This window comes from Scomber scombrus, chromosome 20, assembly GCF_963691925.1.
Source record: "Scomber scombrus chromosome 20, fScoSco1.1, whole genome shotgun sequence".
Lineage (NCBI taxonomy): Eukaryota > Metazoa > Chordata > Actinopteri > Scombriformes > Scombridae > Scomber > Scomber scombrus.
In genome coordinates, this window is record NC_084989.1 from 2715994 (window position 1) to 2740491 (window position 24498).

Genomic DNA, 24498 nt, shown 5'->3' on the forward strand with positions numbered 1-24498 from the left:
ACATTTATTAAGGGTTTTAGAAAAATGTACCGGTAAATGTAGTATGAAAAATAAGGATTGTTTTTTTATAAAAGGGTATAAAGACATTGTCCACAAAATAGCTTACTCTCCTAATGATTTCAATAAATGTTTAAACTGCTTTACCAACATAATAAATGTGTTCTTTCAGACTAAAGTTCTCATTACTGATGTTTCAGAGAGATTTAGTGGCTGACACTTGAGGCATTTCATTATTCTTGAAAGTGAGATCTCTAATGAACATGTACAATATATATCTTTACCACTGAAAATACGTTCTAAATGGGTTTTTTTTTTTATTATTTAATGACATTTTGTATAGTTTGGACCATGTTACATAAGTAGATAAACAAGACTATTTAATGAGTTGTGTCTACCATCTCTAAACGTTTCATTACATGAGCAACTATTATCTAAGACATTACAGTACATTAAATGAGAAGCTACTGTATATTGGACACATTTAGTTATTCATTTGTATAAATAAGAAATAATAGTGGACTCCAACACTGGCTTCTGTCACATTGCCATCCAACATGTACAACATGTATGACACCCTATCCACTGCACCCATTCCATCACAGTAATGCTGTACTCACTTCCCTCATTTCCCTCCCTGTCTCCCCCCGCCCTTCCCCAGGTCTTCCATGTAACTGTCCGGACCGCTTCGTCCCAGTGTGTGCCTCTAACGGGCGGACCTACCCCAGTGCCTGTGTGGCTCGTTGTAAGGGATTCAAGGACCAACAGTTCCTTTTTGGCCAGTGTCGCCTCAGTAACCCCTGCGCATACAAACCCTGCCAGAGGAACCAGAGGTGGGTCCAGCTGCACAGTCAGTGTAGCTGCTGCTTACTCTGATCACCGACTCATGAAGAACAATCAAAAGAAACAAACTATTTCAATATATTTTCAGCTCTAAACTAAACATATTGATAGAGATATTCAAACACCATTGGCAATTTCTGTTCTGTTCTGTTCTGTATTTACTTCAACTGCAGAAAGAGTCAGACTTTAAAATAGAAACAGGCCTATATTTGATACTTTTGTTTCTAATTTTCCCTCTTTGGTAATTACTGTACATGTGTCTCATTATATTTTAATTTGTAAAACATCTCCTTGTTTGCTGTTGATGCAAACACTCCTTTCATGTTCACCTTTTCAGACAAATGGACCCACGGGACTCTGGAGATGACCTAATCATTCTGTAACAGTTTTGATCGTCGCATAATTGTAAAAACCCCTCTGAATGTCCTCGTTGCTGTAGTATGCCAACAGGGCCTGCACCTCATCGTCGGTCCACTTATCATACGTTGTTTTGTCTATCTCCATATTCTACCACTACTCTTCTGCTCCTGGGTTTTAAAATGGTGCTTATTTTGGAGCTTCCTGTTGACGTCACATCCCGCTTTGAGTATACCCAATCAGCTCCTAGTCAATTTTTCGGGGGCCATACAGAGTACATACCCCAAAGCAGGGACTCGTTTTGCTCCGTAAAAGTTCCGGGACGTTGTCCTGCTATGGAAACAAGCACCAACAGTGAAATTACCCCAAAGATCCTGCAGTGCAAGCTCAAGCAGCTCAAAGGGCATTATCCTTTATACTCCTGGTTATCTATTAGAAGAATCCTGTAAACAAAGATGTGTTTGTGTGTTTGTCACCAGAATGCAATGTGTGTGTCATTGGAACCAGACAATGCTGTTGAATGCATTATTGTCTTTGGACATACAAACAAAGTCTTTAATGTGAAGCATGAACAGGAAGTGTTGAGTTTCAATGACAGTGGTTTAACACCAGTCAATGGAATGGCAGAGTAGATGCGATTGCAATTAATCCGTGATTGAAAACAATATTTCTGTTCAAAAGAGGAACTAAGAGAAGCCAAATGGTGAGTATGACATGACTTTTGTAGCACAGTAGAAATGGTGCACTCACCTTATTTTATCAGCAGTCTGTCTTTATGTATTTGGGTCAGTATCTCTGTATTATGCAGCAGTACTCACTGCAGATATAAGTGTCAGTTAAATGTTTAAACTACAATGTCCATACAGTGTTGAATGTAAACCTAAAAAGCTGTGTGTGAGCATGCTTGTCCTCAATTTCGACACATTTCTCTAAGACTTTAATTTTTCCACTGTGTGATGTGGTCTGGAAGACATTTATCACACACAGTAAGACATATTTACCGCCTTCACTCACACGCCACCATGACGTCTGTTATCCTACAACATAAACTTTCATAAACTTCTTTTCCTGGCGCTGTGATCAAAGACCGAACACACACACAGTAATGAGCGGAGGTATGTGCGCACACATGCATATGCTGCTCTGAAGCATTTTCCTTTGTTCTAAAGGGTAAACAATGCAGTAAAATAGAGGAAGCCAACTCATGTTTGCTAAACACCTGGTGGGTATTCCAGAAAGCGGGTTCAACAAACTCTTGAGTCTCTCCCTGAACTCTGAGTTGGTGGGAAACGCTGAGTTTTTGGTTCCAGAACAGCTGAGCAGAGTTTGTTCAAAGAACTCTGAGTATGTTCACCTTGAGTTAAGCATGTATTCTATTGATGAAAACAGCATAGCTCCATTTGAACCCATTGGACGTAGAGATATTAATGCATGTGTATGCAGATGATGCACATTTATCTTTAAACAGAAAAGAGGGTTAGCGTTAGGAAACTCAATAAATAAACACAGTAATGTTTTATTCAGTTTTGTCCATTAATTCATCATTTATCAGACTTACATTTTCTTAATGATGACAAAGTGGAATCTGACTGTGTATCAGTCTGCAGCCACATTACATTTTATACAGATTTATAGCGCTTTAATCTGACAGGGCCAAAACACAGGAGGCAAAAGCTGAAGATGAAAAATATAGTTAAAAATTGAAAACATATTTAGATCAAAGACACACACAGAGAGACATGACTGTAAACTCACAGTCTGATCCATTAATAATGTGTTTGGTGATTTGCGCTTGGAAAGGCATCAAGATTAAAATATAGAAGATTTGAAATGTTTGACATCTATTTGTAAATCGGCTCAACAGCATTCAGTGATGCTGCTCAATCAGAAATATTAACATGTAATCTCTAATACTATAGGAATGCTGTTCCGTCAGTGCAACCAATCACATCATTAGTGACAGAGATAATTATTTACTGATCATATGTGTCAAAGCTTACTGATTTTTTTATATGTAAATTCAGATTACTCGTTATGTGCAATAAATAGCTCAAACTGAACTGAAGAACTTCCACTCGCAAAAAGAACATTCAGAGGTGTTATTCTGAGGCCCAATGTGAACTCACGCTGTGTAGTAATTGAATGGGAGAGGAAGAACTGCTGTGTATAGAACTGACTGCTAGCACATAAAAGCGGTAACTCTAGATCGTCCTTGAGTAACAAAATGAATATCCAACCAGGATTTTGATTCTGACAGACAGTAAACCTCCACGAATGAATGCTCTGCGATACGTGCTCTTGCTTTAAGTTAGCTCTCTTTGTGGAACTGAAAAGCCAAAGTGTCCCTCATCTCAGGGTGAACAAACTAGTTTTCACTAAAAACCACTTCCTGGAATACCAGCCAGATTGGGGGACACAGCCTTGGAAAATTGGTGGTTGCTATGATGATATAGCAGGGTTTCTTTGTGTTTGGAGGAAAGAAGATTGTTCTTTTGTTGCGGTTTTACAAAAATGTATTCCTTCAGTGAGGATGTGTGCTTTTTTTCACCATGTTGTGCACTTATGTAGTCTGAAGCTTCTCTCACTGTAAAATCTGTTACCTTCTCTCACTAAATTTCCTTTCATTGAAAATGCAACACAGATGAATGATTTAAGACATTTTGTGTGTTTGTGATTCTAGATGCATCCCAAAGTACAGTGTGTGTCTGAGTGACTCATCGGACTGCCTGCAGTACGAGTGTGTTGGCCGGCAGCTATCCTGCGATAAGAACAGTGTGGAGCCGGCCTGTGATACTGACGGCATGGTCCATCCCAGTCTGTGCCAGCTGCAGCAGGCTGGGAAAACCCTGGCCTACATGGGTCACTGCCAGGTAGGTTACAGGAAGCAGAGCTCACACACTGCTCTCTTCATTTTTGAGAAAACACAAATTGATGTGAAAAACCCTGACAGCTGTTAAATTCAACACTAAGGGCAGAAGCCAATATGTGTGCATGTAAAAAGTAGAAATATTGTGTTCCCAGGTGTTGGGGAGTAGTTCTGCATGTGTGGAAAAGAGTAGTAGAAAGTCTCCAAATGGTGCTATGTGAAATCAATTGTTGTCACATAAGTCAGTGTCCATCGGGGCTGAGAACTCACATTAGAAAATGAAAGAAATCTGGGGATGTGGAGTTAGAAAGAAGTGAGGTTAGCAGACATCTGCAGCTCCTCATCTGCCACTACTAGCATTACACACCTGAATCTCCTACCAAACTGATAGCAGTCAAGTTACATTGTGAGTGATGTAGGCGCTGGGTTTTAAAAAGAAAGAAAAATAAAAGTGGAAAAAACAGACAACATCTCTAATTCTGCTGCGTCAGTTTTGTTCTTTTTTTGTTAAACTGTCCATTCTAAGTGTGACAGTGATATAGAATTGTAATGATAAACCAGTGGAGTATTAACTCATAGTCTTTTAAATTAGCAATGTTCAGAGTCAACACAGTATGAGGGCAGGGTAGTCATAGCAGGACAGCTAAAGTAGCCTGGTGGTGGCAGTAAAAGGGCAAGTTCTAAATCAACAGCTTCATTCCTTTTTGGGGTCTGGATTCAAGCAACATAATAGTCATAATAATAATATAATATAATATAAGTCAATATAACTGAATAACCATGATATTAAAAGATACTCCAGACATCTTTATATTGGACTTTCATGAAGTTTGGGGACTCCCCATAGGCACATTATAAAAAAGTATGGTCAAAAATGAAGCAGCAGAGGCAGAGATGTCCTGACTTTCAGTTCTTTAGTAGATCAAGCATACTGCTACTTGATAGTGTCTTTCATTTAACATTCCCTGCTTTTAATGAAGGCTTCCTGTTCAAAACTTGAATAGTGATGTAAATTATGTAAATGTGCACTTCAATGTGTGTTCTGTTCTCAGGATACCTGTGGGAAGCCACAGCAAGTGTGTGGCCACAACGGTGAGACCTACAGCACTGTGTGTGATGCCTTCTCTGACCGCGTGGCTGTGGACTACAATGGCCCCTGTCAGGCTGTGGGGGCTGTGTCTGACGTGGCCCCCGACTCTGCGTGCAGTCTGATCCCCTGTCCACGTCTGTCCACTCCTGGCTGCCAGCCTGTCACCCCACCAGGTGAGTCAACCCATACCTTAGATAGAGAGGGAACAGGTACACTGGGTGAGCTGTAGTCAGTGTGTATATGACATGTACACAGCATTGTAGTGTGATGACCTCTGACCTCTGGCATGTTTCAGGGGCCTGCTGTCCAATATGTGCAAGCATGCTGCAGATCCTCTGGAACAAAGAGCAGATGAACACTTTCTCGAAGGTACGGATGACATCATAGTTCTTCTTCATTATTTATATGACTGTCTGACAGCCACTTATTCACTGTCAAAGTTCATAAATCATTCATGATTATAGCATATCTAAAGTACTGTCGTCTTTCCTCATAAAGCAATTTACATTTCCAAAGCAAAACTCTTTATTGTCCACCGTAGTGGAGATTTGTCTTCGGCTTCCTCCAGTACATTAAAAATACAAATACTCACCATATCATGACAACATTAAAAACATTCACCAACACTACACAACATAAAAAACATACAATGACTGAAAATTGTGTAAAGGGGCAAGAAAATAGCAGCAACCATTGTGATAAGTTAAAACCTGTTAAAAGGTGTTTTTTTTAAACAGGTTTTAATCTATTACAATGGTTGCTGCTGTTTCCTGTAATTACAGGTGTTGGCCACTTGGTGGAGATATAGATCCAAAGAGTCTCCAACTACAGCCACTAACAGACTACATAAACACTGTGTTTACATGCAGTTGAGTAACAAGGTTACTCAGAGAAAGCAGGGTACATGGTCATCAGAGAACACATGTACTGCTCTCTGTGAATCTACGTGCAGCAGATCAGTAACCTGTTCTCTCTCCTACTGCACTCCCGACCTCATTTTGAACGCATGGGTTACTGATTTGTACTGTATAAGGGATTTGTTTGTTTTTTTGGCAGTACAGTGACATGACAACAGGCAGACAAACAGAGCAGAGATTTCTCACAGCACAAAAGTGTATAAATATAACAAATAATGAAATATTCAGTGATGAAAAGCAACTTATTTAGACTTCTATAAGTGACACTGTTTAAGTTTTAGTTTTAGCCAGACAGCTTGTAATTTTTTTTATATAAGCAGTGCTCTGTGTAATGTTCTCTCCTTTCTTCCCTCTGCTCTGCAGTATTCTGTCATGCACATGCGTACTTTAAAAAGCTGATTATGAACCCAGTTAGATATACACATGGCAGAGAAATCAGTGTTATCCAGGACACATCTTCTTGAAATCAAGTTTCTTTAATCCTCTACCCAAATGACAGCAACCACTTTTCTCACTTGCATGACAGTTAAGAACTCTTAAAAGCTTAGTCAAGAAAGCTGACAACAACCTGATTGCTTAGGTGCATGTAAACACATCTGTGTTCTCCAAAAGGAATCTACCAGCAGTAAGGTTACTACAATCCCCCACCATGATTACAGCAGGCAGTGACAAATAACCTTGTTTCCATAGTCAGAGTAGAGAATTAGAGAAACCAGGTTTCCCCAGGTAGATTCCACCTGGAGGAATGCTGAAATCTGTGCATTGTTTATGCAGGAGCAGGTTTCTAATCAGCTTTTTACAAATACACATGTGCATAACAATAGACTGCAGCACGGCAGAGCACACAGGAAACATTACACAGAGCAATGTGCCTGATTATTTAGAATAGTTGCATCCAAAGTTTGACTAAAACTGAAATTAAAACAAAGTAGCCTGTAGAAGTGTAAATAATTCAGTTTCCACTGCTAAACATTTTTTGACTGTTTGGAAAATTCAGACATTTCCTGTGAGGAAAGGTTCTGCTCCGTCTGTCTGTCTCTGCACTGTCCAGCTGCTCCGACACACATACGCACACACACACACACACACGCACATACACATACACACACACACACACACACACACACACACACACACACACACAAATACACACACACACTCCAAAAAAGAAAAAGTAAGTCAGGAAGCAGCGTTTTCTATCACTAATAGTTTTTTGTGATCAAATGTTTACTTTATTGAAAGGGATATAAATGAACAAAACAGATATATTCTATAGTAAATGTACAAATATTACAATAAATATTTCACTAAAAGGAAAAATAAATATTAAATCAATTGGGAAAAAAGAGTGAAATAACAAAAATGAATACTGTAGTAATAAAAATACAGATAAAGTAAAAGTCAAATTGTCACAGCCCCAAACATACCCTCTCCCCCCACCCACCCCCCCACTCCTTGGATCCAGGACAAAGTCTCTTATAAAATGTCATTCCAGGAAGCTCCGGAGGTTAATTGAGAGTGAATGTCTAGCCTCTATGACCGACTAATTTGCTCCGTGGATCGAGCGGTCGTCAACTCCAAATATACAATTTCTCAGAACCTTCTCTCACTAGTACTCAGTAAGCCATGCTTCTGACACCTGGTTTCTCTGATGTAACCTGGTTATTTAGCTGCATGTAAACACACTGCAGACATTTGAGAAGAGACTCCTACTCCAAATATAACATCTTACTGATGTATAAACTCTGTTAAAGCTTAATATTACTACAGGTTTTGGCTCATTTACTCACTGAAACCAAACAGTACTTCACCATGTGCTTCAAACCCTGGAGAGAGAGACTGTTGACCTTCCTCACGATCGTCCTTAAACATACATAAACAACAACTTAAGCAGGTGTAGTGTAGTGGAGTCATTCGCTTAGTGTGACCTCTGGACAGTGGGTGACCTCACCGAGTTGGGCATATTCCACACACTGAAGAAGGAGAGAGAAAAACAGTGGTGCAGAAAGAGCACAGAACACCTTAGTGAACTGCAGGCGACTGCTTGAATAGATATATTCAGTGATACACAGTGTTTCCAAAATGTTACGATGATGACACACTTCAAATAAAGGCTTTCTCCCTTGTTTCATTGTAGCACTAGCTGGCAGATTAGCCATGCACTGTATCAAATATATGACTGCATAGTGTCTGTTTGTTGAGATTGTCTTGAGGTTCCAAACATTGTGATTTCAGGAGCTAGAATGTTTTTTTAGTTCATTTTCAGTGTAGTGTTGAATTTAGGGTTTTGTATTATTTATGGTAGCATTTCAACTGTCCAATTATTTCTCCACTTCTACAAAAAAGCTGATATGTGAAAGATGTTTTCCTCTCTGTAATCATTCCTCCTGTTCATACTGACTATTAAAATATATCCTACAAATGTGCTTTCAATGGAAGTGATGGAGGACAAAATCCACAGTGTGTCTACACATGTGTGAAGCTTCTATTCAGCTTCAGCAGTCTGAGTCACATCAAGTGATATCTGACACATTTACTTAGTGCTAAAGTAAATGTAGTAGTAGTACCTTATTTATGAGTAGTAGTAATAGTAACAGTAGTAATACTAGTAGTAGTTGTTACAGTAGTAGTAGTACTACTTTTTGTAGTAGCAGTCTTTTTAGCATTAAATTCCCTCTTAGTGTTTCCCTGTTGAGCTGTGGTGGAAGTATAGTAACAAAAAGACTTTGGTACTAAAAACACTGTAACGTTGAAACATAGAAGATGAAGATTTGACTCATTCAGACGACTGAAGCTTCATATTAGCTTCACATCAACTTTTTTTCGTTCTGATCGGCTTAATTATACAACAAAACCTCTTTTTGGCTGTTAGTCAACTTGGCTGTAATTGCCAGCACAGGCACGTCATAGTAAAGACTCAGCGGCGTTAAGCCTGCTAATACCAAACACAAGCAGAGCTGATTTGACCTGAAGCTGATAAGATACACCAGAAATAGAGTTGAAGTGAAAAGCTAGGGCTACAGTTTGTTTTATTCATTACCAACATTCAGACACTGAATAGTGACTAATAACTTATCTGTGTTTTTTCTCATTTATTCTGGAGCTGTGTTCAATATTCAGAAAGTAATGCACCAAACATACAGAGTGTTACTTTTTCGGCATTTCAAAACCGCCCTGGGGTTATTTTAGTTTTTAGAGTCGGACGCAAATTTCATTCACGGGTTCATTCGTTGGTTTAATGTTGTCCCGTCCCTCGTTCATGTGTCCAGCTGAATAAGAACCGGCCGGTGACGGTCCACGGCGTCCTGCAGATCCTTCGCCTTCACGTGTCGGTGCCGCAGTGCGACGTCTTCGGCTACCTGAGCATCGACCACGAGCTGGTGGTCCTCATCGCCCCGGTGGACCAGCAGCCCACCCCCCTGCAGGTAAAAACACACAAACACACACACACACACACACACACACACACACACACACACATTTGGTCCAGTCATTTAGTCAGTTTGGGAATATCCATTTGTGTGTTTTGCTGCTGCTGTTGTGTTACACATCACTCTTTATCACGCTGAGTGTGTGTGAATATAATTTGGGTACACGGTCACACACTGTTTATAGTGAAAGGAAGTCATGAAGGCCAAAGCTGATAAGACAGGCAAGATATTAGCTGCAAATAGGCAATATCCTGCCTCTGTGTGACTCCGTCCTTGACTAAAGTCATTCATCTGAAGTGTCTAAAACAGAATTCAGTGCATAATGAGACTCAGAGCGCTCCACTGAAGGTTTTTCGTAGTGACATTTATTTCGTGTCTATTCTTCTCTATTATTTCCTGTTAAGAAAAACGGAGGACAAATTTGACTCTGAGATGGACGATTGACTAAATTGTGTAACAAAAACTTCATACATTATCTGTTTGTATTTGTATAAACAGATGTGAGTTTAATCCCACCTGTAAAACATGTGATGAACACTAAAGGCTGTCAATATTCTGTATTTGTCTTAGTGTCAACAAATCTCATGTTCAGATCAACAAAAAATGTGTATATCCTCAGCCTGATAGATTTTATTCCTCTGTGCTGTAGAGCTCCAATGTTGTTCAAAAACTATTAAACACATCGGGGAGCCACACTGTTGCATTAATATGAACACACACACTGTAACTTATTTGGATCCAATCCCACACACACCATCCTCCTGCCAGAAATACTCACCAGGCACCAAATGTAGATTCATCCACCACTGAAAATAGTCCCCAACAAATGCATTATTTCCTTCTGTTTGAGTATTATTTGATATAAATGTTTGATTAAAAGTTGCTGAACCTTTCAAAATGAAAGTGTATATTCCATTTTTAAAGACGCATGACTAGTTGGAACCAAAGTGCTCCTACTTTTACATGACTAACAAAGAGAATATTCACTGCTTCAAGATCATGTACGTTACATTCTTCGTCATGGATCAGCTTCAACTTCAGCTTGACTTTGTACCAGGGGATGTTGATTTCCTCCCAAGCTGATATGCATTTTCCATAGTGATTTTTAAACAGCTTCAGGAACAGTTTTAGACTAATATCAGGAAAATTTCAGTTTAAAAAAAAATACTGCTGTTATTGACCAGCTGTTATTGACCATAATTGTCACATTCCCAGCTAACATCGAAGCAACATGTGCACAGTGAGTGCCAAGACCCTCAGCTAATAAGATCTGCAAATTCTACTATGTGAACTGAAAAACACATCAATATCATAAATATTATCCTATATATATAGTTTAAATTGTTTCCTATTGTAACAGATGACGTTAAAATTCCAAATTGTGTGACTTTGAGCTTTTTCAGCGCTCCAGTCTTATACACACAAACATTGATAAACACACAAACAGAAGCAACAGCCAAACCCAGCCATGCTTAGCTCTGCTAATTACCCACCTCAGTCCTTCTGGACATAAATATTCATGCTTGCTGTGATTACTGTGGTAAAGTGAGGGGGAGCAAGCATCTGTCTCCTTCAGTGTCTCACTTCACCTTTGTCCACTTCATTACCATCTTTTTTTTATTTGCCGTGGATGATTATTATAAACAATACTGACAAGTAATAGGACAGATTACATTTTCAAACCCTAACTAGAGGTAACTTATTGCCAATATCTTTATCAGCTAATATCATGTAGCTTATAGGATTTATAACACTGTTTTCAATGTTGGTCATACATGCAGTATCAGTTAAAAGTTTGGATAGTTTCCCATTCACTTCAATGACAAAGTGTATCCAGATGTTTGACTGGTACTGTATGTCATCGTCATTTAACCAAATTTGGTATTTTGATGACTCTCAATGTGCAACTATGTATCTTGAAATAGCTACTGTGTAAAGATTGACCTCTAGGTTCCACTTCTAATGGGAAGGGATGGGAAGTGTCTGGATGTTACTATTACTTTTTTTTTTTTATCTCTTTTCTTCCACATTATGAGGGAACTGCCTACAGCCATGCTAGCAGCTCTATGAGGCTGTACTTTGGCACTATGAACTAAATGCTAATGTCAGCATGCTAACATGCTCACAATGATAATGTTAACATTCTGGCATTTAGCACAGTAACAGAGTAAATCAGAACATTTGCAGGTATTTATGAACCAAAGTGTTGGATGAAGTTGCATTTTGACTTGATAATGGCACTAGAAGAAGATGAAGATGAAGAAGTTAATTCACTCTAAAGGAAACATGAATGTTTGTAGCAATCAGTAAATGTATTGCCTTCATATTTAAGGCTTCACATTATTACAGTATGAAAGCTTTGTGTGCACAAGGTACAACAGACCTTTCTTATCTGTGGCCTTACAGAAGTGATCTAACTGATTGTCATTGTAAGTCATCTTTCAGCTGATAATACAGCTTTAAGTCATGAAAGAAGACCATGTTGGGTTATTCTGATAGGAAGCACTTTATGTGTGTCAGCCAGTTAAGTGGGTTAAAAACACTACAGCTTCACTCTATCTGGAGCTAAGATGTCTTCAGGCTGCTGTTTAACTGCTGCTGGTAGCAATGGAATCTAATCTTAGACCACAATCAGTTCATGGCCAAAAGCAACGAACATGCTTCATTCACACGTTAGTAGAAGAATTAGAGGATGAAAAAGAGAGCAACAAAGAAATGAAGGCAAGAAACATTTAGTGTATTTACAGTACAGTACCACTCAATAGTTTGGACCTTTCCATTCACTTTAATGAGAAAGTGTGTCCAAACTTGTGATTGTTACTGTACATCTATTCGAGCAGAAGAGAATAGTTCAAGTTGAGTTCCTGCAACATTTGTAACAAAGTAAATACCAGCTGCATCAGAGGTGAGCTTGACTTAATATATCAGATATCATCTCTGAGGATTTCTTCAGGGGAAAACAGGGTTGTCACTTTCTTTCTTTTTAAAGAACAAAGTGAACACGAACCCTGTACTCCCAAACCATTGGATTTGTGTTTTTTTTCAAATGACACAACACCAGCACAAACAGATCCCCTCACATTCTTGCATTGTATCACCATGAAAGGTTGCGTCATGTGTCGAACTGTGAAATCAACCGTGTGTGGCAGAAGCATGGCTGGTGGGAGGAACGCACCAGTTCGAAGACAGCGCAGATTTATCTCGGTTTTTTTATCGTCTTTTTTTTAACTCAAGGTCCATCTGCCCCCGTGAATGAACAGGAACCTCATCATATCAAGTATTCTCAAAGAAAAAAAAAGTTGAAAATGTTGAAAAGAGGCATAGAGAGTTTGAAATGGTTGGCCTCAGTGGTCTAGTTTCTTTCCTGTCTTTATGTCTCAGTTTAGATCTGAGATGTTTTGTTGGAATATAAACGTACTTCCTGTTAAAGCAAAGGAAGCAAATATAATATAATATATATTGGTTTAGCATTTATAGCTCCTTCCACCCTGAAAACTTCCAGACGTTACTCAGATGAGATGTATGTCTACATTTTCAGAATTTATCCTGTCAGCTCCCTGAAGCAAAGTCTGTATAATGTCCAAGTCAGCTTCAACTGCTCGTTCCCATAAGCGCAACTAAATGATGATACGAGCAATTTATCAAACTACTGTCGAACAAGCAGAATATAAACTTAAATATGACGTCTATGACTTCCAGCAGTCTACTCCTCTCTCATCCACAGCTGCTGTTTAACTCATGTGACTGGCGCTGGATAAATGCAACAGGCCAGGCTAACAAAGAGGACTTCCTGTGATTCCTCAGAAAATAAAAGCCTTTGTATTTTGTATAAAATTACAACCGTGGTGTACTTTTCACATCACATCCTGCCTCCTGCACCCCTTATTTAAATATAACAGAATATTTCCAGTACGTGCGACTGTGCCTGATTCAACCTCCTGCTCTGTGCTACATGTGTTAAAGGACAACTCCATAAAATGTCCAGACCTGATGAAAACAGCTTATGTTAATATGACTATATAACAAATAGGCTCATCCTCTCCATGATTTTATTTGTGTCCAATACTGTACAGATAATATCATTATCATCATATTATCATATTATAGTATTTCTGTAGGCATTTTTATACTTTTTTATTAGAGAGACAAAAAGGAAATGAGGAGAGACGAAGATGAGGAATGGCATGCGAAAAATGTCCTCGGTCAGACTCAAACTAGAGGAGGTTTCAAAATTACAAAGTCAGCGTCTAAAACCCTCAGACCACTAAGATGTCCCAGATAGACTGTAACGTTATTACACCAGCTCATTCAGGATCCACCCCTGCTGTACACACATACATATATATATATATATATATAGGGTCATTTAGATTTACTAAGCATTTACCCCTTAATGTCTCAATGTGAGATATTATGAACACATATCTGGGTTATGTGTGTATGTGTGTATGTGTGTATGTATTAAGAAATCAGTAGACAGACACAGAATAAATGTAGTAGACCTGGAACAGTTAGAAAATGTGCTCTGCACTGTGACAGAAATAAAGAGAGAATGCTCTGACATGAAGTTAGGTGCACTCTGTGATTTGAAGCGGATGGTCATGTGACAGTCACAGAGATAAGAGCAGAGTATTATATTCTGTCAGCTGGACAGTATGTAGAAGTTGCTACCAAAATATGCCAATAAAACATCATGAAATCTAAAAAAAAGAAAAAAAAAAAAGAAAAGGTATTTGGCAGCCATGTAATATCGTAAATAGAATATACATTTTTCATTAAGTTTGTTTTAGTTATATATTTATTTTTTTGTTAATTTTGGTACATTTAAACTTTAAAAATGAATTCAGATTAGGATTTTTAATTGTGAGTCAAAGAAGTGTTTCTTACTTGTGAAGAAAGCTAGAGATGATCTATTCATGACTTGTACAATAGATCTGAATCACTCATAAACTCCATTTGTACCTAAGAGGAAATTCCAAGAAAATCAATACCACAAATGTTATTAAATCTTTATTGTCATTGCACAATCATACCAAGTACAATAGTACAACGAAATTGGACTACTGTCCCCTCCGGTGCAAACAAGCAAGTTCAATCAATCACATATAAATTAAAATAAATACAAAAGTAACAGTGCATAAAAGGGAATCATGAATTGATGCGAATAGTAAATAAGTAACAGTTCAGTGCAAAAAGTGCAATAGAGATGAGTCATGTCACATGTTTACATTTAGTATTGTTATTGCCCTGTTAAAAAACTGTCTCAGTCTGTTTGTGTGTGATTTTAAAGCCCTGAATCTCCTGCCAGAGGACAGTAGCTTAAACACATGGTGTCCTGGGTGTGTGCTGTCTATCAAGATGCTGCGTGCCCTCTTAAGACAACGAGTGTTGTTGAGGTCCTCCAGGGAGGGGACAGGGTGACCGATGATTTTTTTAGGCAGTTTGGATGACCCTTTGAAGTACCTTCTTGTGTGCTGTGGTGCAGCTGGCGAACCACAAAGAGATGCAGTAGGTGAGCACACTCTCAATGGAACAGTGGTAGAAAACTGTCAGTAGCTCCCTCTTTAGGTTGACACACGTCTGAGGATCCTCAGAAAGTGGAGGCGTTGTTGGGCCTTCTTCAAAACCTCTGAGGTGTTGGTGCTGCATCTATGTGCACACTAAGGTACTTATAGCTGGACACCCTCTCCACAACCTCCCCGTTGATGCAGATGGACAGAGGAACAGGCTTCCTCCTCCTGTAATCCACAATCAGTTCTTTGGTTTTTGATGTGTTGAGGACCAAATTGTTTTCAGCACACCACCCCACCAACCTCTGGATTTCAGTCCTGTATGGTGTCTCATCACCCTCCGAGATGAGTCCCACCACGGTGTCGTCAGCAAACTTAACGACGACGTTGCTTGTACACTTATATGTGTATGATGTTTATTTATTTTTATAGACTATAATATGACATCAGTGAACTGAAACATTAAACTTAATTGGGAAGTTAAACATTATAATTAGCTATGAATAAAAATAATAATATAAATATCAGCACATATGGAACAAAACACATCCATCCATCCATCCATTTTCTGCTGCTTATCCAGGGCCGGGTCTTGGTGGCATTAGTCTGAGCAATGAAACCTCAGACCTCCTTCTCCCCAGCAACACTCATCAGCTTCTCCTGGAGGATCCTAAGGTGTTCCCAGACCAGGAGAGATATGTAATCCCTCCAGCGTGTTCTGGGTCTGCCCCAGGGCCCAGAAAACCACTAAAGGGAGGAATCCTGACTAAGTGCCCAAACCACCTCAGCTGGCTCCTTTCGACAACATATATGTGTAATAGGTCAATATCGGCAGATAATATCGGCTGGCAGATATATGAGTCTGGCCCTAGTTAAAATATATGTAACACTGAAAATATGTCATATGTGTAGAAGCTGAATCATGATTGAATCACTTTTATTTTTTCTTCAACAGCCAAAAATCTTCTGATTTCTTCCTGTTCACTGGCTTTCTGTTGCACGTGCATCATAGCTCATTTGGGAAAAATATAGTAGGATATAGGATAATTATTGTTAACTGTTCCTGTCGAGATGCAGCGAGTCATTTGTTATAGCTGCCTCCTTAAAAATGATGCTGTAGTGAGCATCCTGTTTGAATGAAATCTCTTTGTCCGCATGTCTTTCCCTCACTTCCCCGCTGAGAGGAATGAGAGCAGAGGAAGAGTGTGAGGGAATCCAGTAGCCATAGTAGCTGAGTGAAAAGCACCCACACAAAATACATCACTGTTTACCACTGACAACAGGTTGATAGAAGTAGTAAGGTGGACAGAAAAGCAACTCTCCCACCAGATGTTTCCCCCCTGCACTGCCTTTATTATCGCAGTAATGTTGCTGAAAATATTTGGGGAAATAAACACAGCATATGGGAGGAGATTTATGCAACCTGATTTTTTGACTCCTTTCAGTGTTGCTTGTGTCTCCTCGCTGTGTGCGCGCTTGCCTGAGTTGAAATTTATTCAAATAGCCCCGACACCCTCCGTTTCCTTCCTAGGCTATATTTTAGATGCTCATTTAGGATGAAAGGAAAAACATTCCCTTTCAGAATTCTTGTCTTGTCATCACGGCTGATTCACGCCCACATTCATTTTAAACCTGCAGCACTTCTCTCGCTCAGCTTCTCCCTTGAGGCTATATGAGGCTCTAATGAAGCACACTTGTAGGACGGGGCAGTTTTACAATTAATCATCTGCAGTTCCAGACATAAATGTGCACGGTGTGAAGTCAGACAGGCTTCCACACAGACTGGAGTTTAGTGGAGATGTTTACCTGTTTATTTAGCTGGAAGATAAAAAGAGATCTAGTTAATAATCATCCGTACTGCTTTGGCAATATAGATTTCTGACCTAATGTGGCAATAAAGATTCTTTGAATTGAGCACACCTCGATTTTCAATAACTTGTAACGTATTATAATTTAGCTGGTTAGAAGTTAGAAGTTAGAAGTTGTATAACATCACCATGGATAATAAACAGCTGGGGCTGAGGAGGTACAGCGGGTCGTCCACTAATCGAAAGATCAGCCGTTCGATTCCCTGCTCCTCCAGTCCACATGTCAATGTGTCACTACAAAAAAGACAGGAGGTATGTTTCCAAAAGAGTAATTCTAGGTGTGTGTGTGTGTGTGTGTGTGTGTGTGTGTGTGTGTGTGTGTGTGTGTGTGTGTGTGTGTGTGTGTGTGTGTGTGTGTGTGTGTGTGTGTGTGTGTGTGTGCACGTGCGTGTGCTCTGTCTTAGGCTACTTTTGAGGATACATTTAAAATGTTGGACTTGTTGATTGGGACGACTTGTGCAATTGGGTCCCCTATTCTATTGGATAGGGCTGGGTATCAATACTCAATACCTTTTTAAGGTATCAACAGAAATAAATGGATACCAAGTAGTATGGAAACGTCTCCCGTCAAACGATACCTGCAATCCATCCTTTTTGCACCCAGAGCTAGAAAATGTGTATGGACTTGCTCACAGCCAATCAATGCAAGCGTTCCTCGATTTAATGCAACATATGATTGGCCCACTGCCACAACAGCTACAACCTGTCTGTGGTGGTGAAGTCTTGGTTAATTTGAGTTCAGCAGCCATGATGCAACCTAAACGCTCTATAGTGTGTCTACACTACACGCCTGTTACACCAGATAAAAGACAGTGTACCTAATGTGTGATAGGTATCTAATAAAGTACTCTATTAGTGTCAGTATCACTTTAATGGTACTTGGATTGGTACTGGTATCGTCATTTTCTAAAATATACCCATCTCTAATATTGGGAAAAGGCTTATTTTTGGCTCTGAGAGCAACTGGGTGCATTCCCCTCTTGGCCAGTCAGGATGTGGTGACACCCTTTTCCCTGGTCTTAAGTGAGGTGAAGAACTGCACACCCAGCTCATTGTGATCCTTCAACTTACTGCAGACCTCATTTTAGCAGAATTCTGATTAGGGATGCTCGATATTGATTTTTCTGCCGATATCCGATATTCCGATATTGTCCAACTCTTAATTTCCGATACCGATATCACTCGATACCGATATATGCAGGCTTTTTACACCAAAACTGTTACAACATAACATATCTCCTATTGTTGAATTAACACATTATGCCTAATTTTATTGTGATGACCCACTGGATACATACATAAATGCAACATGGCTTTCCAAATGTAAACTGTCTGTGCAAAATAAGAGAACAACTTCAATTTAAGTTATGGAAAAAAGTGCCAATATGGCACTGCCATATTTATTATGCTGCTTTGCAGTGATTGCAAATTACAAATTTACTATCCGTAGGGAACACTTGGAAATAGTTCCAAACCACAGACATAAGCCCCGTTTCTGGAGGCGGGACCTTTACAGGAACGTCCTCTCACTCGGTCCTCTCAGCTGCTGTGTCTCTTTCCTTCAGTGGAAAGGGGCTCATAGCAGAGTAGGACCCAGATAGGACCCACCAGACTCTGACGGTGACGTCACAGAGGCGACTCGCCGAAAACATAACAGAGAAAATGACAACGAGGAGGAGTAATCGGAAATGCTGAAGCCTACAGAACAAATATCGGTTATAAAAACCCGATACCGATACTTCCTGATATTGCATTTTTAAGTAAATATCGGCCGATAATATCGGACATCTCTAATTCTGATGTGTTCAGACCTTGTTGAGACTTCTTCACTTTTGGATTGAGGGTGATTTGAGCGCTCTGGAGCCTAGTTTGAGTCAATACTATATCAGTGCAGATCTTAGTACTATTCATGTTAGAGTTTTTGCCTGCAGACAAACACCTGCATGCTTTATTTAGTTGCTTTTTGTTTATTTTCACTTGAAACCTCATTTATGAATATTTGTTCATTGTTATCGAGTAGCGTTTTTTTTTATTGTGAAGACACTTGTGTGGTTTATTTCTCTAAGTACATATTTTATGTCGATGTGGTTGGAAACTGGTTCTCAGGCTTCTTCTTTATGGGCTGAAATGTGGAGAATCAGTAGCGCCACACTCTGGTCAGAGAGCAGCTGGAGGGGTTGAGCTCGGACCCCAAGGTGATCACTCTCTGTAGTTTGGCCTTGTTAGTGTCTTGAGAGTCCCTCATACAAAGCCAGAACTGAAAAAGCGAGGAGGCTCTCTATGTGGCAGATGTAGAGACTGCAGAGAATAGGAGATGAGATAGATCCACTGCTGCAGAGCAATGAATCAAACAAAGACATTCTAACCATGATGGCTCACAAACGTAGCAGCGGCCCAGAAGTGCATTGACCATGGTCCGGCATTATTTAAAGCCCTCTAATATTTGTATCTAATAAATCCTTAATATAAACACATCTCAATGTTTCTATAGAATGAAAAGATTCAGATGGTGAAAGTACCCAGAGGCAACATGAACCTCTCACAGATGGCATTGGATTTATACAAAAGAGGAACTGTGGGAAATAGACAAGGATAAAAAGGATGAAAAACCTCAAAGCATACAACAGTCTGTGTGGTTAAAGCTTCTCCTGCTGTGCTTTCAGTTAGTTACCAGTTAGAGGTGAACACTCTTCATCCTCAGGTTTATCAAGATTATTGCAGCACAAAGTTTCTATATGTCTCATCACATCTGTGCAATTAAACTTTGTTTCTTTAATAACTGTCCAGCACATTATGTATTGAATAAAACACTCAAAATTCTCACTCATTCATGCTTTTTTTGTCCATATATATAAAAATAAATTCAACATTTAATCCTGAATCATACAGTTAATTCCTCTGTGCTATATAGCTTAATTGTCGTCCAAAAACAATTTCAGATAGTTTGGTTTAATGATCAAGTCCTAGGATGAGCTGGGACACATCATCAGTGATGTTCCTGAGATCATCATCACCCTACCTCAGTTGGCTCACAGCAGGCTTTCCAGCCGTGATTCCAACATCGCTCCACCAGTTCTAGATACTTCTCCCACTTCCTTTCATTTGCCTCTTCTTTGCGGTCCTCTCAAGGGACAGTCAGCTCTTTTAGGAGCACCTGCTTAGAAGATGCAGATGTAAGCACCATGTCTGGCCTCAAGGAGGTTGCTGTGATGTGGTACAGTTGTTATTGTGTAACTTCAGATGATGTGCACAGTACACCACATGTATTGATAAAGAAAAAAATGCCACTGTTAAAAACACATTGCAACTAATGATTATCATCATAATCAACTAATTATCTGTTATCTGTTTCTCAGTTGATTGTGTGGTGTATGAAATGTCAGTAATGTACATTGTGCTTTTCACAAGTTCCCAGAGCCCAAGATCCTCAAATTGCTGGTTATGTCTGACTAACAGTTCAAAACTCAAAGATGTTCATTTCCTCTAAGAGTGTTTTCAAAGCTGAATTGTTTAGTCTGGTGGTATTGGTTTTCCCTCTGTTGTATAATTAGTTTGAGCAGATCTGAACACAGCAGTCGTACTCAGGTGTGAACCAAAATAACCTCAACAGAGACCCTGTAGAGGAGGTGGGCTGAGTTTACTCACAAATGAGCTCTGGTGGCTAGCAGCTAAGCAGAGAATGAACCAAGGGGCTCTTATTTCTTGTGTAAAGTTGTGTCAATTCCTAAAATGCATCTAGAGAGTAGAGAGGAGGCTTTTCGGCAGCTGCGATGCATCTGGAATACACAAACCTCCTACTTTGAACAGAAGCAGTCATAAATACCTCATGCTGAAGCAGGGTGGCATTTTCGCTTTCCAGAGCTGGGAACGCTGTTCTTCCTGCTGAAGCATGTCATGCTGCAGCTGATGCCACTGCCACAGGGAACACACTATAGCTGTCTTCTTGTAATAGTTAGTGTCTCTCTCTCTCCATTAGTTGTTGACGTGATGGAAATGGGAGATGTGAAATGGATGAGAGATGATAAAATACAGCCGTAGACTATAAGAAAACAATGGATAGATGATGCAGCTGTGCCAATGGTATTATTTAAATTGATAAAGCTTTAAAATGACGGCTATTTAAAAGGCTGTTTCCTGGACTCCTCTCTCCTCCTGTCTCTTCCTTGCCTCCTCCACTCCTCTCAGGTGGGAGGGACTAAGACGTGAGTAGAGGAGGCGAGGATGTATAAACTGAGGGATGAGAGGAGAGGAATGTCCAACCTGGATTTACAATAAAGAGTGTTGCCCTCTTGATACTGGGCAGGTTGGTGCTCAGAAGGTAGAGCAGGTCGTCCACCAATCAGAAGATCAGTGGTTTGATTCCCGGCTCCTCCACTCCACGTACTGATTTGTCTTTGGACAAGATACTTAACCCCAAATTGCTCCAATAGTTTGTGAATGTATGTGAATGTTAGTCTCCATCTGATGAGCAGGTTGGAACCCTGTGTGGTAGCTCCTGTCATCAGTGTATGAATGTGTGTGAATGTGACATGTAGTGTAAAAGAGCTTTGAGTGATCCAAAGACTAGAAAAGTGTTATATAAGTACAGTCCATTTAACATTCTTCAGTGATGCATTACGTTCACAATTTTTTTTGGTGTGTGAAAAGCAACTGAAACACCCTAAAACCCACCAATGTGTCACACAGTTGCACTTGGTGACCTTTTATCACTATGAACACACACACTGTAGTGTATTTTGACTCCATCCCTCACACACCATCCTCAAACATCCACCATTTCCTCCTGCTTTGAGGAAACATTGAACATTTGATTAAAAACTACACTGACCAGCTGTTGCACACAGTGAGCTTGAGGCTGATATTTTAATAGAATGTGTTGGCAAAAAGAAAAAACACAGAATAAACCTTATCCATTCCATAGGCTAAAGGATAATAACACATTTCAAACCTTTCCAAGACTTCTTTTTTAATGCTTTGTGAGGGTCAAACTCTCCTTCAGATAAATTAAGGGCAACTGCTACAATAGCACGTAACGAAACATGTGCACCATAAGAGGTGGATGATGATGATTTGTTGACATCCATTTTTTAGTAAAAGCATTTAAACTATGAAATAAAGATCAATAAAGAAACAGAGAGCAGAGCGTTGACTGTGTTCTTGTTCTTTCCAGATCGAAGCCTGCAGTAAGGAGGCCGAGAAGATTGATTCCCTCATCAACTATGCCAGCCCAACACTGGTCTCCCACGTCCCCCTCTCTGCCTTCCTCACCTCCGAGATCAAGACCTCCTCCATTCGCTCCTCGGGGGGGGCTCCACCTTCCCCGCTGCCCCTCGGCCTGTGCTTCCTCCTGGGCCTTGTTGTAGCTGCAGCTCCTGGCCTCCAGCAGCTCTGAACGCTTTATTATCACCTCCATGCCTCTTCCTCACTAACTAAGTGTTCCAAAGTACCCCCAACCCCCACCCCACCCCACTCACCCCCTCCACCACCCCCCGCTCTCTCTCTCTCTCTCTTCTGGAGATGATGGGGGGTGTCATTAGGTGAGTGTGTTCAGGCGGTCGCAGAGCGGGAAGAAGAAGCCCCAGCAACGTCTTCCGACAATCATTTCTATTGACTCACCTGCGTGTCAAACAATCAAGGCGGTGGAAAAGCTATTATTATGGAAAGCTTTCGTATGAACAGTATTATTCAGTGGATGAGTTACTCACTGGGTTTTCCTCCAGTGAAGCGTGTGTGTGTGTGTGTGTGTGTGTGTGTGTGTGTGTGTGTGTGTGTGTGTGTGTGTGTGTGTGTGTGTGTGTGTGTGTGTGTGTGTGTGTGTGTGTGTGTGTGTGTGTGTGTGTGTGTGTGTGTGTGTGTGTGTGTGACCTTTTTTAAGAAGCATTTGACTTCATACCAGCAGTGTTTATCCATTAGTCTCCGAAAGCTGTTAAATTTCATGAGTCACTCTGTCTTGTGCTCTATGTGTGTGTGTGTGTGTGTGTGTGTTTGCGAATGGATTTCGGAGACAGACGAGGACCAAACATCCAAACATCCCTGTCTGGGAACACAACTGTCTAACAAATTACTCAAAATTCCTATGCCTACATCCACACACACACTCTCTCTCTCTCTCTTTCACACACACACACACAGCAGATTGGTGTCGGTAGGTCCAGACTTTGTTGGTTTGTTGGTCCATTATTCAGTGTAAATCATGTATTAGATGGAGTTTGGTCAACATTTAAATGACACTCTTCAAGCAGACTGTAAAGTGTACCACAGTACATAATGTATATACATGTGAGGTGTATATGGACCTAGTGTTTGAACCTCTAACCTCAGCAGTGTTAGTGTAATGCTCATGGACTGAGCCAGCTCAGATAAAAACTAATCCAGCCTCCACAGTCAGTTTTAACTACTGACCAAAAAAGAAAAAAAAAAAGAAAAAAATTTGACATGATTCAAAGTCTGTCAGAAAGTCGAAATAGAACAGGAGTCCAGGCTCTGTGTAGTGAAGCAGCTCTGATCGAGGATGGAAGACAATCTTGTGTTAAATCTCAGTTTTAGCTGATGACGTAAAGCTTTCCTCCAAAACAAACCTGGCAACAGTTTGAACTGACGTGGTGTTCAGAAAGTCTCATTCAGTACACAATGCACACAAAACGTAAAGGGATAAATGCTTAATGGAGCAACTTTATAATTAACACTACTACATAACTGTTTAACATAACTAATAGTGTAATTACTGTACTGGTGTTATTTTAGCTCATTATCTACAAGTTATATGTACTTTAACCCTTACATACTGACCCATTTTTATATTTGAAAACAATGAAAACCCCTTAAATGACATTCTTTGAGCCTGAAATTCCAGAATATACTAAACTGGAAATATTTCAAAAATAATTAATTTTTGTGCAGCTCAGTCAGTGTTGAATAATGGTTGTAATGGTTTTAATGGACCCTACCTTTCCAATTGTGTTGCATCCTTCACTTTCAACTAATTATGGTTTTCATGTTATCTTGTTTTAGATAACATTAGATCATAATATCGTGTGACTGTGAATGGATTATCTCCATAACTGATAAGATATCTATAGATTCAAAATACACTTGTTAAAAATTTGGTATAGTGACTAATTCTAAAGGGAATACTAAAGCTGGGTCAAAAATGACCCCAGTATGTAAGGGTTAAACATTATTGCTGAGCATTTTCCAAAACATAATGTCACTATGAAGATAGATTTCCTACTTTCCAGCTCATTTCAGAACAATTATTTTCATCATATATTCATCTTAATTCATATTAATATTTTTTACAATCAATGACTTGTTTAGCCAACAAATATCAGAAAATTGTGAAAAAACGAAGGAGTTGAAGCATAACTAATAATGTTTCAACTTTCAGACTTTTTTTTAAAGTGTTCATCTCAACTGAATCTGTAAGTTCTATAGTGTACTGAAATGAAATGAGACAAATGGCTGCTTGCTCTGGAGGAAATAAATCAGTTTAGAATCTGACTATGCTTTGGAGAATAGTCAGCAGGAATATTAAATATGTGTAATTTGCAGATGAAAGTATACTCTATTAATTTAATGTAGCATTTTGGAAATAACTGACATATCCTGATTTTTTTTTA

General features: G+C 39.6%; 1 protein-coding gene across 1 annotated transcript in view; it reads left to right on the top strand.

Moving 5' to 3' along the window:
• reck (reversion-inducing-cysteine-rich protein with kazal motifs) overlaps window positions 1-22774 on the top strand; it is a 49182-nt gene extending 26408 nt beyond the window's left edge. The window contains exons 13-19 of the mRNA XM_062441950.1: window positions 659-830; window positions 3878-4067; window positions 5116-5326; window positions 5449-5522; window positions 9340-9495; window positions 22050-22687; window positions 22755-22774. Coding sequence (XP_062297934.1) covers window positions 659-830; window positions 3878-4067; window positions 5116-5326; window positions 5449-5522; window positions 9340-9495; window positions 22050-22271 — 1025 coding nt within the window. The 3' untranslated portion in view covers window positions 22272-22687; window positions 22755-22774. The remainder of the gene's footprint in view (window positions 1-658; window positions 831-3877; window positions 4068-5115; window positions 5327-5448; window positions 5523-9339; window positions 9496-22049; window positions 22688-22754) is intronic.
• Window positions 22775-24498: the final 1724 nt, after the last annotated feature.